General features: G+C 37.2%; 2 protein-coding genes across 2 annotated transcripts; one reads left to right on the top strand and one right to left on the bottom strand.

The window, feature by feature from the left end:
- Positions 1-658: 658 nt before the first annotated feature.
- PCOAH_00024750 (Calcineurin-like phosphoesterase) lies at positions 659-1,959 on the top strand (the record flags this gene model as incomplete). Its single annotated transcript, XM_020059280.1, has 2 exons — positions 659-692; positions 881-1,959. 2 exons carry the CDS (start codon positions 659-661, stop codon positions 1,957-1,959), a joined length of 1,113 nt encoding a protein of 370 aa, XP_019915051.1.
- A 6,214-nt stretch (positions 1,960-8,173) lies between these two features.
- On the bottom strand, positions 8,174-9,410 carry PCOAH_00024760 (SICA antigen; the record flags this gene model as incomplete). Its single annotated transcript, XM_020059281.1, has 4 exons — positions 8,174-8,481; positions 8,539-8,551; positions 8,621-8,651; positions 9,289-9,410. 4 exons carry the CDS (start codon positions 9,408-9,410, stop codon positions 8,174-8,176), a joined length of 474 nt encoding a protein of 157 aa, XP_019914917.1.
- Between the last annotated feature and the right edge of the window lie 5,842 nt (positions 9,411-15,252).

A 15,252-nucleotide genomic window follows, 5' to 3' on the forward strand; every position in this document is an offset into this window, starting at 1 on the left:
TTTACGTAAGAAAATATTGAGAAAACACTTTTTTATGTTGGGACTTGTTCTCTGTTGCTTCTTCATTTTTTTTCAATCCAAATACTTCCCTCCTCGCGTTAACTTTTTTTTTTCTTTTCTCATCATCGTCCTCTGCTTGGACTATGTTAAAAAACCGTTTCACGCTCATCTTCAGCTGGTGAATGCATCGAGGGGGGTGGGGGGAAGAGGCACATGCAACAATGACATGTGGACAGGAGAAGCCACGGAGAATTTGTAGCGACATTGCGAAATTCCCTTGAAGCTTCGGTAGGATCACCTTGTGGTCATTTTTCCCTCTTTTGTGTGAGTACCCCCGGGACACTGCTTCACTTCCTCCCTTTTCTGTTTTTCACTGGTTGGAGCGCCCTGCAGGGAAGTAGCGAAATGTGCCCAACCGTGTAGGTCACTGCCTCTAAGGGAATCTTGCACTAACGTTTCTTTTTCTTTCTTCCTACCCTCTTGTGCAAATTTCAAAAATTGGGAAGTGGGAGGAAGAGGAAAAAATAAATCGTCACGGGGTACCTTTTATTGGCGAGGAACCGTCCGAGTTTACAATTTTATTTTATTTTTTGGCACGTTATACAGAAGGAAAAGAAGAGTAAAATAACAGGAAAAAATAGAACAGAATATACAATAAATGAAGAGGTGCTTCCACTCCACTTCCAAGGGAGGTACTTCCAGAAAGTGAAACACCTCTTTTTACGCAATTTTGTTGCAGATGGGGATATTTTAGGACGACATTGACGAGGCTAACCGCTGTTTATCATGTGCCAATTGCGGGTCATACAGAAAAAAAAAAAAATTTTTTTAAAGTGTACAAAAAAAAATGGGGAGACCCACATAACGTTATATTAATAAGACGGAGTGGGGGAATTTCTTGGCGTATCCGCAAAGGTAACCATAGGCAATCACGGGAAGGACGATTTTTTACTAAAAACGTTAGCAATAGACAAAAAGAAACTGGACCCTTCCTACTTTGAAAAGTATGATAACATAAAATGGGAGGGGGAAATAATTGCCATCGGGGACATTCATGGAGATATAGAAAGTCTGAAGCTGATTTTACGACATGCAAATTTAATAAACGAAAATGATGAATGGGTTGCAGAAAATGTATTGCTAGTTCAGGTGGGAGATGTACTAGACAGAGGGATTTATGGTCCATTAATCTATGACTATCTGTTTCAGTTACAAAAGGAAGCACCTTTGAAAAAAAGCAGAGTCCTATTAATCATGGGCAATCACGAACAACTAAATCTGTGCGGATATTTCAATTACGTAAATGAGAAAGAAGTGGAAATATTTTTTAAAAATAATTTTAACAACAGATTCTTCCATTTTGTGTCCACTGAAGGGGCGTATTTCAAAAAGTTAATTCTCCTACCAGCAATTGCAAAAGTGAATGATATTTTATTTGTTCACGCAGGGATAAATAAAAAAATTTCTTCACTTAGCCTACACACCATACGTTTAAAGACGAGGCTACAAATTGAGAACATGTGTAGAATTCTCAGTTATGATAAATCCATGAACTACGTAAGTCGGAACGGAGTGCTTTGGTATGACCACATTTCACGCACAGCTCCGTACGATGAGAAGGAGGCCTGCTCAATTTTATCTCACGTTTTTAACAACTACAAGGCAAAATATTTAGTCGTAGGGCACACTAAACAACTGACACATGGAATAACCTCCTACTGCAATGGTGGTCTTTTTCTCATAGACACTGGGATGAGCCTTTTCATGAACAACGGACAGCCGTATCCAAACTACCTCGTCGCGGAAAATGGGAACTTCAAGTCAGTTCACTTAAACGTTGAGGTAAATAAAAAGGGCAAAGACTGCGATTTGTTGGAGATAGAATTGAACAACCCAAACAAGCAGAGTTTCTGCGTCCACGCGAGGGAAACGCTTTTGTCTTCCCCGAGTGAAGGTTGACGCTTCCTCGTTTGGGTTATCAATGGCCCGCTAGTGGGATTCTTGGCAGCCTGTCGGTATTCTTCCACTAGGGTTCGTAACACGTTCGGTGATGCAGGAACGCCTTCCAAGGCATGTTTCGTAGCCTTCCTCTCCTTTTATCTCCGCTTAAAAGGGATGGTGACAAACTCCGAATTCTGTGTGCTTGCAACTTTGGGAGGAAGGGGAACACCCACCAAGGTAAAGGAGGGGGAGGAATATATATTAACGAGTGAACAAACCTAAAAGTTAAGGGTGGGAAGTTGCAAAATTATTATATTTTATTCATTTTTTCTCTCTTTTTTTTCTTTAACGATTGTGTTAACTCTGCACCCCATGCTCTTTTTTGCTTTGCGTCCCCTTGCGTCACTCTGCGCTACGCTATGGTATGATATGGCATTTCTTCCTTTTTTTTCTTTATTATTTTTTCTCTCTTCCCTTCTAATGTTAATTTTTTTTTTTTTTCATTCCACTTTTCTTTCCATTCTTCTTTTCCCTTTTTTCTTTTTTTACTTTTTCCTTTTTTTATTCCTTTTTTTTTCTTTTTTTATTCATTTTTTTTGTTTTTAAATCCTTCTATTCTTTTTATTCATATTTTTTTTTTTTTTTTCATTCCTCCGATTTTTTCTTTCCTTTTCTCCTTTCTTTCCTTTTCTCCTTTCTTTTGATTTTTCCGTACGAACAACCTAGATCAATACAGTTCGCTAAACCACCTCAGCACCAGGCCACATGCATGTTCTTACACCCTGAAAAAATTAAAAACCATGCTACATGGTTGTCTTACAGCCTGCCACGCTTTGGCTGACACACAATCAAACCTAAACCCTGAACCCTAAACCCTAAATCCTAAACCCTAAACGCTAAAACCTAAACCCAGAACCGTAATCCCCGAATACTATATCCTAAACGCAGAACACTAATCCCTAAACAGTGAACCCTAAACCCTGAAACCCTGAAGCATAAAACCGAAATCCGAATTCCTATTACCTTACACCCTGAATATTAAACTACAAATTCGATTCCTATACCCCTAAACCCTCAACCATAAACCCAAAACCCTGAACCCTAAACCTAAACCCTAAACCTAAACCCTAAACTGTGAACCCTAATCCCTAAACCCTTAATCCTAATCCCTAAACCCTGAACCCTAATCCCTAAATCCTAAACTCTAAACACTAAATTCTGATAACACAACACTGAACAGTGGACACTGAACAATAAACCCTGAACGCTAAATCCTGAACCTTAAAATCTAAACCTTAAATCTTAAAACCTGAATACTCAACACTAAACACTTAACATTCAACCCTCAATACTCAGCACTAAACCCTACATTCTAAATACTAAAGCCTTAAAACCTGACCCCTAAACCCTGAACAATAAAGCCTAAAAACATGACCCTTAATCCCTGAATCCTTAAACCCTGAGCCCCTTAACCCTGAACCCTTAACCCTGAAAACGGAACCAGGAACCCTGAACCCTAAACCCTGAAACCTGAACCCTGAAACCTAACACCCCAACCTTGAAAAATAAAACCTGAACTACAAATACTAAACGCAGAACCCTAAAATCCTCAACCCTAAACCCTAAAACCTGAACCCTAAACCCTAAACTCTGAACCCTAAAACCTAAACCCTAAACACTAAACCCCGAACCCAGAACCCTAAACCCCGAACCCAGAACCCTAAACCCCGAACCGAGAAACCTAAACCCCGAACCCAGAACCCAGAACCCTAAACCCCGAACCCAGAACCCTAAACCCCGAACCCAGAACCCTAAACCCCGAACCTTAAGCACTAAACCCTAAACCCCTAACCCAGAACACTAAATCCTGAACCCTGAACCCTGAACCCTGAACCCTAAACCCTGAAACGCTGAAGCCTAGAATCCTGTAAACTTTTTATGTGTGAAGAATATATTTATACTATACTTATCAGAAGAAAAATGGAAGGGGAGGGACACATTAATATGTATAAAATATAATATACATTAATAGAAAGAATGAGGAAGGAAGATCTCAAATGGTATGATGTCTTTATACTGTATAACCTAATTGTAATATGCTCATACCTAGGAAAGGAAAAAGAAAGAAGAGAAGGGTCTATTAATGTTGAACATTCATGAACGAATAAGGGTGTACAAGGAGGAATATTCCTATAGGGGTGAGTATATTTTTTAAGCATAAATAAATAATGCACACTCCTATATTATATTCTTCTTCGTTTTTTGCATGAGGGTACACGCTACTTATTACATATACATGGAACTCTGCACATGTAAGGAAGAAGAAAGCGCTGTATGTGCGAACTATATAACATGTAAGCTGTTACTAATAAGATCCCCTTTTAAATAACAATTGAGCATAGAATAGAAGATGCAGGTAGAAATTTCTACTAAAAAGGAATTACATTTTTATAAGCACAATGGTGGGGGAGCATAAATAGTGGTATAGTGATATGAATGATTATATAAAATTCACAATAATATAATAAATACATAAAGGAATGCACGAAGAATTGAATTCTTTCCTTCCTCTTCATTCTTTTAATCCAATATGCTCACTCTTATTTCTAGCTTAATCGTGTACACATGGTGGTTTAATATATATGTGTAGTAGGTTATTTTTTTTTGGAAAGTGAAGAATATGTATTGTTGAGGAAAATAGGAATTTGATAGGTGGATATAATCATAAAGGAAGGCACAAAGTTCTTGCACCTTTCCCCTTTTTGGAATATATAATCATTTTTTAAAATAAATTATATAAAAGAGGGTGTACATATAAAATGGGGGGAGATGAAAAAATAGGGAAGGTTATTTCTTCTTCTTAATATGCATAAATGAGTGTGTATATAGTATTTTACGTTTAGCATAATGGGAATATGCTGGATATGTATATGTCATTAATTACACTTATAGGGTAAACTCCTGGCGTATTTATCTTCAATAGCAAGGTATGGGTGGTTAGATGAAAGTGATATGAATGATTGTGATTCTTATAATGAATACCCTCGAGACACTGTAAAAGGAAAAGTGGAGAGTGTGTTAGGGACTTACAACATTGATAAAGAACTTGCAGAAAAAATTGTGACTACCTGGTGCTTTATACACAGAAGAGAAGATGTAAAGGACTCTACTGATCAATGGTGTCATTATTTATATTATTGGTTAGGGGATAAATTATCTAAAGGATTAAAGGAACCCGATTCATTTGGAGCGGTTGTGAATAAAATTTACTCCGAATTGCAATTTCAGGGGACAGATAGTAAATGCAACAATGTGTACCCTGGTATTATCAAAGAACTTTTCGAACGAATGAAAAAAGCATTCGACTACTCTAGGGATTATAGTATTATGAAGCTTTATATAAAGACTGATGATTATCCTTGCGACCCGGGCTGCTACTATTACTTGGAGGACATTGTTGCAAACTATAGGAAAGTGAAAGAAGAATGTCAAAATGGGACTGCCGGTATCGATTGCTCTGACAAATTTACCGAAATGTTTAAAGATTACAGTCATGATGATCTGTCAAAATTAACATGTAATAAAGTTGAGGACGACCCCCGTGAGGAAACTATAAATTCTCTTCTGGGGAAGGCACCTTTAGGGGGAGGGGGGGAACTTCCCTCAGGTTATAGGGACGGTCACGAACAGAGTGATCAGCTTCTAAGAGGAGACACTCAGGATCTTGCTCTCAGCGACACTGAGGTAAGTCTATCCAAATGGAAGGAGGAAAGAAGGAAAAGAGAAAAAAAACACCTCCTTCCCACCTAAAGGGGGAAAGAAGAATAAACACTTCACACTGAAGAAACAACATCCTCCTCCTCCCCATTAAAAAGGGGGGAGGCAGGCACTAAATTAAAATGTGAATTCGCACACATGCATAACATTTTATCCATATCATACAGTACAAAAATATTTGTAGGGGAAGACACACATACCCCTATTGTATATAGGAACACATACCTATTGTACATGAAAACATACATATTTTTTTTACGAATTACATTTCTGTAGGATAAGGACGATCCTCTAAGTTGGTTACCTTCAAAAAAAGCATATAAGGAGGTCGAAAAATACAAGAGTGTTAAGGCCTCTTGTGATAGTGCTCATAGTTCCATTGAAAAAATAAAGGAAGCATTAGAGGGACGTGGTGGTATGAGTAATGAGGAAGCTGCAGAGTCTGCAAGTTGCGCGTGTTACGCATATAAAAGAAAAGAAAGCGATCCGAAGGATGACTCACCTTGTTATTTCTTCTATTTTTGGTTAGGGGATATGTTATCTAGCATTGGCGACATTGATGGTACAAAATTTAAGGGTATTATGGATACAGTCCTTGAAGAATTGGAAAAATTGCCTAATGGGTATGCGTGCAAAATTGTTCGCAGCCCCTTTGGTAAAGACCTTTTCAGCGATGAGAAAAAAGTATATGATTGTTACCGTGACTATGATGAAATAAAAACGAAGTTAGAGAGTGAAGATTATACCTGTACGGAAGAATTGGACGAATACCTGGTACAAGCTATAACAGCATATAGCATTATAAATGGACTATGTAGTAGCAGTGCGGCTGATGGGGGTGCATATTGTAATAAGATCAGCAATGAATATAATAAACATAGTCCTGAGCAACTTTCAATTTCAGGGTGCCAATTAGCGCAGGAACAGAAACTTGGACTAAAAGGAAAAATTTTGAAAGTAATTTATGACGCTAAAACGGAAGAAGGCCCAGTATCTACAGGAGCCCCCACCGCAGGCACCATTGTCTCTTCTGTATTCGCCACATTAGGATTACCAACACTTGCTTTCCTCTCATATAAGGTACAATTATAGTTATAGTTATAATTATAATGGAAAAATTATAATTGGGAAGTGCATACACATTATATCATCTATTAATACTTTTTTTTTTTTACTTATTTTTTAGTTAGAACACAAAAGTAGAGTTAACTCTTCCAGATATGTTTCATACTCTCATTTTTGTCCTTCGTCCCTCCTTTGTAGTATGATCTTCTACCTTCTTGGATAAATAGCTTCCTTGGAAGGAACAGTAGAAATAGAACAAAAAGAACGGCAGTTGAAAACGACTTTGAAACATTCACAGGAGACTTTTCTACGGAATATGCAACTACAGTGGGTTCGTCATCAAAATTAACATCAGCAGAAAGTTCTACAGATGTTTCTACCATATATGATGGTAGGCAACCATCTGGAAAGACACAGGGCAAAAATATAAGTTATGGACGTATTTGATGCAACATTGGAATGTTCCCTTAAATGTGATGTTCCCTCTCCCCCTCTTCGGAAGGGTGATATAAATAACACTACGCACACAGCTAATATAATACAAGGTTACAATGGCATCTTACTTCCTTTCGTTCCTTTCTTTTCTTTTTTTCCTTCTTTCTTTAGTTCTTTTTTTTTTGGGGGACTATTTTTTTCGCAATTTTTTCTGTGTGAAAAATTTTATGTTAGGGCATTTTTTTCTTGGCTATTTTTTTGGACAATTTTTTTTGGCAATTTTTTCTGTGTGACAAAATTTATATATTAGGGCATTTTTTCTTCAAGAATTTTGTTCAGGTAATGTTATACTTAAATTCGAATAAAGGAAAAGGGAAAGAACACAGCTTCCCCCTCTGTTTTATGTAAACATCTTTATTCCCGTTTTGTGTGAACTGCACATCTAAAAGATGTGTAACATAAGGAGGGAGCGAACCTCCGCGAACCCGTGCAAATTCTCGCAAATTTTCGCACAATTTGAAACACACTTTTCAAATGGTCCATAATTGGAATTAGGAAAGAGAAAAAACAAATTATTAAGATGAAAAAAATTTATTAAGATTAAAAAACTATAACAAAAAAAATTTTTTAATGAACATAAATTTTGGTTCTTCAATAGAAAAAATTTACAAAACAAGTCAAAATAAAGTGGGGAAGAAAATTTTTTTTTTTTTTTCCTGAACTTATATTAATTACACAATGAACATGTAAACAATATAATTACAAAACGAAAAAAAAAAAAAAAAAAGCATTTACTACTCCCTAAAACCCGGAACCCTGAACATTGAACTTGTTCCTCAGAAATATCTTCCGCAGGAACAAGGTCTTACTCCTTAAACCCTATCCCCCTAAGCTCTAAACCTGAACTTGGACCCTGTTCCTTAGGAACAAAGTCTTCCTCCCTAAACCCTGAATTTTAACTTGGAACCTGCTCCTTAGGAACATCTTCCGTAGGAGCACTTTCTTCTTTCATGAATTTTGATCCCATAAATTCTTGAACTAATATTTCAAAAAAGTCTTCCTTCGTCGAATTCAGATCCCCTTTTTGACATTCGTCTAAGACTTCTAAATGAATATCAATAATCATGCGGCGACCAACACGGCGACGAGCAGCAGTTTTTTTTGACGTCTTCGTTCCCGTTGAAACAGATCTTGGTTTTCGTTCCTTTACTAAGGTATATTCATGTGTACCATCCTGCTGTCCCACATGATCAGGGAGTTGTTCTTCTAAAGGAGGAGAGGTTAAATGTTCCTTTCTTCTATGACGTCGTCGTTTTTTACCTAGTCCAAAATACTGAAAAAAAAAGAAGGAGAATATGTTTTTTCAAAAAGTGTAGAATTTTGTTCTTAGAACAAGAATTACTACTTTTGACCTAAGTGCCAAACGTAAACATCTAAGGTTAAAGGGAAGAAAGAAAGAAAAGGAAGGAAAGGGAAATCTAAGGAACGAAGAAGGGGTCTAAGGAGGAGGAATGAAGGAAGGGGGACCTAAGGACGATGAAGGAAGAAGGTCTAAGGAAGGAAGGAAAGAAACAGACGATCTAATGAAGGAAAGAAAAGGGATTAAGGAGGAAGGAAGGGTCTAAGGAAGCAAGGTTGTTAGGTGATTGGGTGGTAGGTGGGTTGTTAGGTGGTTGGGTGGTAGGTGGGTTGTTAGGTGGTTGGGTGGTAGGTGGGTTGTTAGGTGGTTGGGTGGTAGGTGGGTTGTTAGGTGGTTGGGTGGTAGGTGGGTTGTTAGGTGGTTGGGTGGTAGGTGGGTTGTTAGGTGGTTGGGTGGTAGGTGGGTTGTTAGGTGGTTGGGTGGTAGGTGGGTTGTTAGGGTAGTTGGCGGAAGGAAGGTTGTTAGGTGGGTGATAGGATGGAAGGAAGGTTGTTTGGGGTGGTAGGTGGAAGGAAGGAGGTGAGGGAATGAGGAGTGTGTTCCCCCTTTGGGGGGAAGTACACTCGAAGGGTGTATAAAAAAAAAAAAAAAAAAAAATATTATATTGAAATTATCTTTCGTATTTTTTTTTCTTTTTAGGTGGAAATGACGATCCAACACCACCACCCAAACTCAAACCAAATCCCAATCCAAACCAAGCTGGTAGTAGTGGTTCTTTTGCCGATGCTGATAATGGTAGTGCTAGCCCTATCCCCGCTGCTGTGCCCGCCATATCTGGTACAATTGCCACCACAATAGGATTACCTGTTATTGGTTATGCTTTATATAAAGTAATAGACATTATAATATGAATTATATATATATATATATATATATAATTCATATTTCCACCCCTGACACTTTTCTTTCCTTTCGTAGTATAATCTCCTACCTTCTTGGTTCCACAACAAAATTGGGAATAGCAGTATCGGTGGAAGGAACAGAGAAAGAAGATCCACCATCAAATATGATTTCGACACACTCACAGAAGAGACCTCTTCATTATATACAACAGATACTTCTACAACAGTAGGTTCTATGGAAGAGGAATCTACTATATACAATAGGAGACCATTACCCAGAGGAACAGGGAATAATAATGCACGACAGAAGAGGAATGTAGCTTATCATCGTATGTAACATATGCCCTTCATTTCTTACTAATAACACGTAATGCCTTCCTCTCCTCAAAATTATAAATGACCACGCACAGTTTATATACAGTGCAAAGGGCGGAATGCCACTTCTTTCCTCCATGCCTTTTTCCTTCTTTTTTTTTTCACCCCTTTTTTTTCTTCCCCAATTTGGTCTTTCTCTTTTTATTTATTCTCAAATCAATTTTGAGGCCTCGCAAAAACGCCTTACCCATCGTTCAAAAACAAAGGAAAAAAAAAAAGAGAAAAGATAAAGAAGAAAAAGAATTAAAAGAAAGAAAAAAAAAAAAATATCAGTAGTAAAGAAGAAGGAAAGAAAAGGATATAAAAAGAAAATAAAAAAAAAAAAAAAGAAAGAAACTGTGTGTACAATTACACAAATGTTTTACCATGTCACACATGTGTGTGTATGTATACGAACAAGAATCAATATTATGAAAACAAAAACTGGCACAACAGAAAAAAAAAAAAAAAAAAAGGAAAAGAGGGAAGGAATGTCATTTTGTTTCTTTCCACACTGTATGAACTTCACGGTTATTTATATCCTTCATGGGTGTATTGGGAAAAGGACGCTTTCACCAGGTGTTACATATAGGATGATGTTACATACGTCCATAACTTATATTATTTCTATTCTGTTGCGGTCTCCTATTATTTGTTCCTGTTCTTCTAGGCAGTCTATTATATATAGTAGATACATCTGTGGAATCATCAATTGTTGAAGCTGCCCTTGAGGCTACTGATGAATAATCAGCAGAATACTCCGTAGAACTGTCCGTTAGTGTATCAAAGTTAGATCTTTCCGATCTTCTGCTTCTTCTTCCTCGTCCTCCAAATTTATTAAGAAACCAGTGAGGTAGAAGATTGTACTAAAAAAAAGAAGGAACGAAGGAAGGTTGTTAGGTGGTAGGTGGATTGTTAGGTGATAGAGTGGTATGTGAGAATGTGAACATGCATTATGTACATATATATGTGTAAACAATGGACAGCCAACTCTATCTCTGTATTGTTGACAAGAATATGGTAGGTTCACGGTGCTATGTGCATATATATTAATTCTATATAAGTAGTTGTATACCTTATATAACAAAAAAGTGGCAATTGCTGGAAGTCCCACTATTCCTAGTATGGAAGAAATGGCGGCGGCAGTTGTACTTATTCCGTGAGAACATGATAATTGTGCTAACTCTCTACTGCATTGTTTCTCATATTTCTCCTTAAATTTCTCACAATATGTACTATCAGCTGGAGAAGGGGAAGTTCCACTACACTCCGTTTTCACTTTATCATAAGTTTTAAAGATGTCATCCATGTATTGTTTAAGTTTCTCAGTACAGAGGGATCCATTCTGCTGCAGTCGGTGCTTTATAGTTGTGTAGTCCTGAGAGTGATTATACAATTTTTTCATTTGTTCAAACTGTTCTTTCTTAACACTACTATAAATAAGGTTGCACTCATCCGTACCATCCTGCTTCCTTAATTTATCGTACACTTCTTTCATGACGTTTTGGAAAGAACTGTCGTTCTTCAATTCCTCAGGTAATATGTCCCCTAGGCAAAAATAGAAGTATTCACAACGTTGATCATAGGATGGACTCCTATCACTGTTCATTCCTTGGTTCACATAATACCAGGCATGGACAATCTTATCTATGGAAGCACTCATTTCCTGGTACTGCGTCAATATACCCTTCAGTTTATTCTCTATTGGACTCACGACAGTGCTACTTTTAGGTACCGAATGTTGGAAGTTAAGTGTTTCGTACATTCTTTTTGAGGGTAAACCACTCAAATATGGGTCCCATTCCTATAAATATGTAATTCAGTGGAATATATACATATATTACCACAAAAGAACTCTTCCTATTTTTCAATTTCCCCTAATTAGAACCCTTTCCTTCCTTCCCTCCTTAGACAATCCTTCCTTTCCTCATTGTATGCACATTAAAATGTTATATGAACACAATATATGTATGTGTGTGTGTGTGTACATTCACTCTAAATAAAGAGGAATAAATTTATACTACTGTTGTTGTGGTTGTTCTACTGACCTGGGTAATGGCTGGAGCATGTTTCGAAGCATCCGATTTGTGACCTCTTGCACTGACCTGTGCTTGTGCTCTGCGTCTAGCCTTTTCCTCAGCGAGCTCCTGCATATATTGTGTTGTATATTTTAGTTCTAAATTAACACCCCTATAAACTTTAACATCCTCTGAAGTCGCTTGACCCTCCGTAGGTTCCACTCTTTCCCTTCTTGACTCAACTTTGATGACCTCCTCCGACGTATTATTCAAAATTAACGGTCCCTCATTATTTTTGTCTTCATACTCCTTTTTGAAGTTACTACAATATGCATCCTTCTTGTTCTTACAATCAGCGCTTACATTTTTAAATGCTTTTTCCGCTTGCTGTAAATATTGGTAATACCCTTCATCGCAGGAGTTCTTAAAGTCTTTCAATTTTTGCTTTATAGTTGGATAATCAAAGGAAAAGTCGAATATGTTTTTCCAATGATTGAACAATTCCTTGGTGATATTAATATTGTCTGTATACATATTTTTGCAATTGTCCTTGACGTCAAATTGTTCCAATGCTTCATATATACATTTCATATTACTTAAAAATTTGGTACTACTATTATCCACTTTATTCCACACTTCAGTCCCTAGCCAGAAATAGAGGAAATCGCAAAGGGATTTATTAAACCGTTCCTCCAAGTCATCCGTATCGCTCGTCCCATATGCATACACCACGTAGGTATCATCCTCTGCGTCTCTCTTCTCTGTGGATACATGACACAATGCGCCTGCAACTTTGTCAACTTCATCTTTAACTTCAGTGCACAATTGTAACTTAGACTTCGCCCTCACAAGTTCTTCATTCCGTTCACTGTAGGAGCAACTGTTTGACCAGCCGTCGACCCTATCATAGAACTTTATTTTTGAAGTTAAGTTCCCTAAGTTAGCTCCCTACAAGTATGGAGAACAAATTATATATACTCATTTTTGCACTTCCATTTATATGATATCTCGTATAGAATAATATGCGACCCATATTTATGTGTACACCTTAAATAAGGAATGTAACCGGCAAGAACGTTTCTGGTTTCTCTTCCGTCATTCTTCCGTTTCTATGCGTGTGTGCTCTTTCCTACATATATAATGTCAATTTATATGTTATAAAATGTTCATATAATTAGAAAAAAGAGAAGTGTGCATGCCCTTGGCTGTTCTATCATCATTAGTACATAACAAAAATTTCTCCTATTCCATACTCATTTATTGCTGTTCACATGCTAACATACACACACCCATGTTTTAAATCACCACATATAAATAATTAAGGCAGAAATGTAGAAACAAGTACATTGTGGAAGTAAAATAAAAAAGGGAAAACTAATATTTTTTTCGCTTTCCCTTATTTATTACATAATTGTACTGCACTGTTCTTGATTACTCAAAATGTTATACTAATATTTATCTTACTCCCGTGCTTCATTGTACCCATAGAAGAACGCGAAAAATTCCTTCCTCTCTAAATAAAATTTTCTCCGATATATTGTTAATTTATGTTCCCTCACCCTTCTAAGAAAGAACTATTAAGCACTTGTAGTGCAAATAAAGTTCCTATACGGGGAGCACACTCCACCCCTCCTCCTTTTCCACACTATGATGAATTAGTAGGAGCAATTTTTTTCCCTTTACATACCTCCTTCCTCACAACTCTTTCCTTCCTTCCTTTTTCCATATGTCATATAAGTATATCTTAAGGGCACCATACAAACTATATATTATGATAGATGAGTTACCAGAGTTCTGTTTTCCTAACTTCACATTATATATTTCACACATTTATGTAGTCCATTCCTTACTTTCCTTTTCCTTTTTCTTGAAAACTACATTATAAATAGCTTTACCACGAGGAGAAGATGTTCACAATGTGATACATAAGTTTCAACCTCCCACTTTCTTTAATGCATATTATATTCTACACACAAATGTGCTCCACTTTTATATTGTTCACGACTTATATGATAAGAAGGCTTTATAAAGTTGACTACCTTTTCGAATAGTTAATTAAGCTCAAGAAATTGAAGAGAGTTCTATGGTTTCAGAGATTAGGGTTTACGGTTCAGGGTTTACGGTTCAGGGTTTACGGTTCAGCGTTTAGGGTTGAAGGTTCAAGGATCAGTATTTGAGTGTTTAGGTTCCCAGGTTATGAATTTACGTTTCAGGATTGAGGGTATAGGGTTTAGGGTTCAGGGTTTAGGGTTTAGGGTTCAGGGTGTATGGTTTAGAATTTAGGGTTCAGGCTTTAGTGTTTAAAGTTTAGGGTTCCGTGTTTAGGGTTTAGGGTTCAGGGTTTAGGGTTTAGGGTTTAGGGTTTATGGTTTAGGGTTGAGGGTTTAGGGTTTATGTTCAGGATTTAGGGTTTATGTTCAGGGTTTAGGGCTTAGTGCTTATACTTCAGGTTTTCTTTTTAGGGTTGAGGATTCAGGATTTAAATTTTAGGTTTTTGGGTTTAAGGATTTGGGTTCCACATATAGCTTTAAAGGTTTTGGTTCAACGAATAGGGTTTGGGGATTTGTGTTCAAGGTATAGTGTTTAGGGTTTAGACTTCGGTGTTGAGGGTTTAGGGTTCAGGCCTTAGGGTTTTAGGGTTAAGGGTTAAGGGTTCAGGGTTTTCGATATCAGGTTCAGATTTGAGGGTTCAGAATTTATGGTTCAGTGTTGAGGCTTTGATGGTTCAGGGTTTAAGGTTTCATGTTCAGGTTTTAAGGTTTAGGGTTTAGGGTTCAGGTTTTAGTGTTTAGGTTTAGGTTTATGTGTTTAGGTTTATCTTTATGGGTTTAGGTTTTAGGGTTTAGGGTTTAGGATTCGGGGCTTAGGATTTAGGGTTCAGCTTTTAGGGTTTCTGGCTTTATGGTTCGAGGTTTAGGGTTAAGGGTTCAGGGTTGATGGTTTAGGGTTCATGGTTTAGTGTTCAGAGTGTGGGATTCAGGGTTTATTATTTAGGATTTAGGTTTCAGGATTTATATTTCAAAATTTAGGTTTTATGATTTAGGGTTCCAGATTTATGGTTCAGGATTTATTGTCCAGGATTTTTGGTTGAATGTTTAGTGTGGAGTTTTTAGGGTTTTGTTTTCAAGGTTTAGGGTTCAGAGTTTAGGGTTTAGGGTTGAGATTCTGTGACAAGGTCTTGCGGCTGAAGAAGCTTATCTCCGCTTTCTATTGTAGGATTTCTTCCTCTGCATACTGAAATTCCAACAGTAATCCAAGAGACCTGAGCAATTGAGGCGGACACACTATACTGTAACTGCTCAAAACTAAACTGTAAACTCCAAGCCGTGATCCCTAAACTCTAAAGCATAAGCCCTGAACCCTAATCCCTGAAACCTAAACCTTCAATCGTAAACGCTAA

This window comes from Plasmodium coatneyi, chromosome 9 (genome assembly GCF_001680005.1).
Source record: "Plasmodium coatneyi strain Hackeri chromosome 9, complete sequence".
Lineage (NCBI taxonomy): Eukaryota > Apicomplexa > Aconoidasida > Haemosporida > Plasmodiidae > Plasmodium > Plasmodium coatneyi.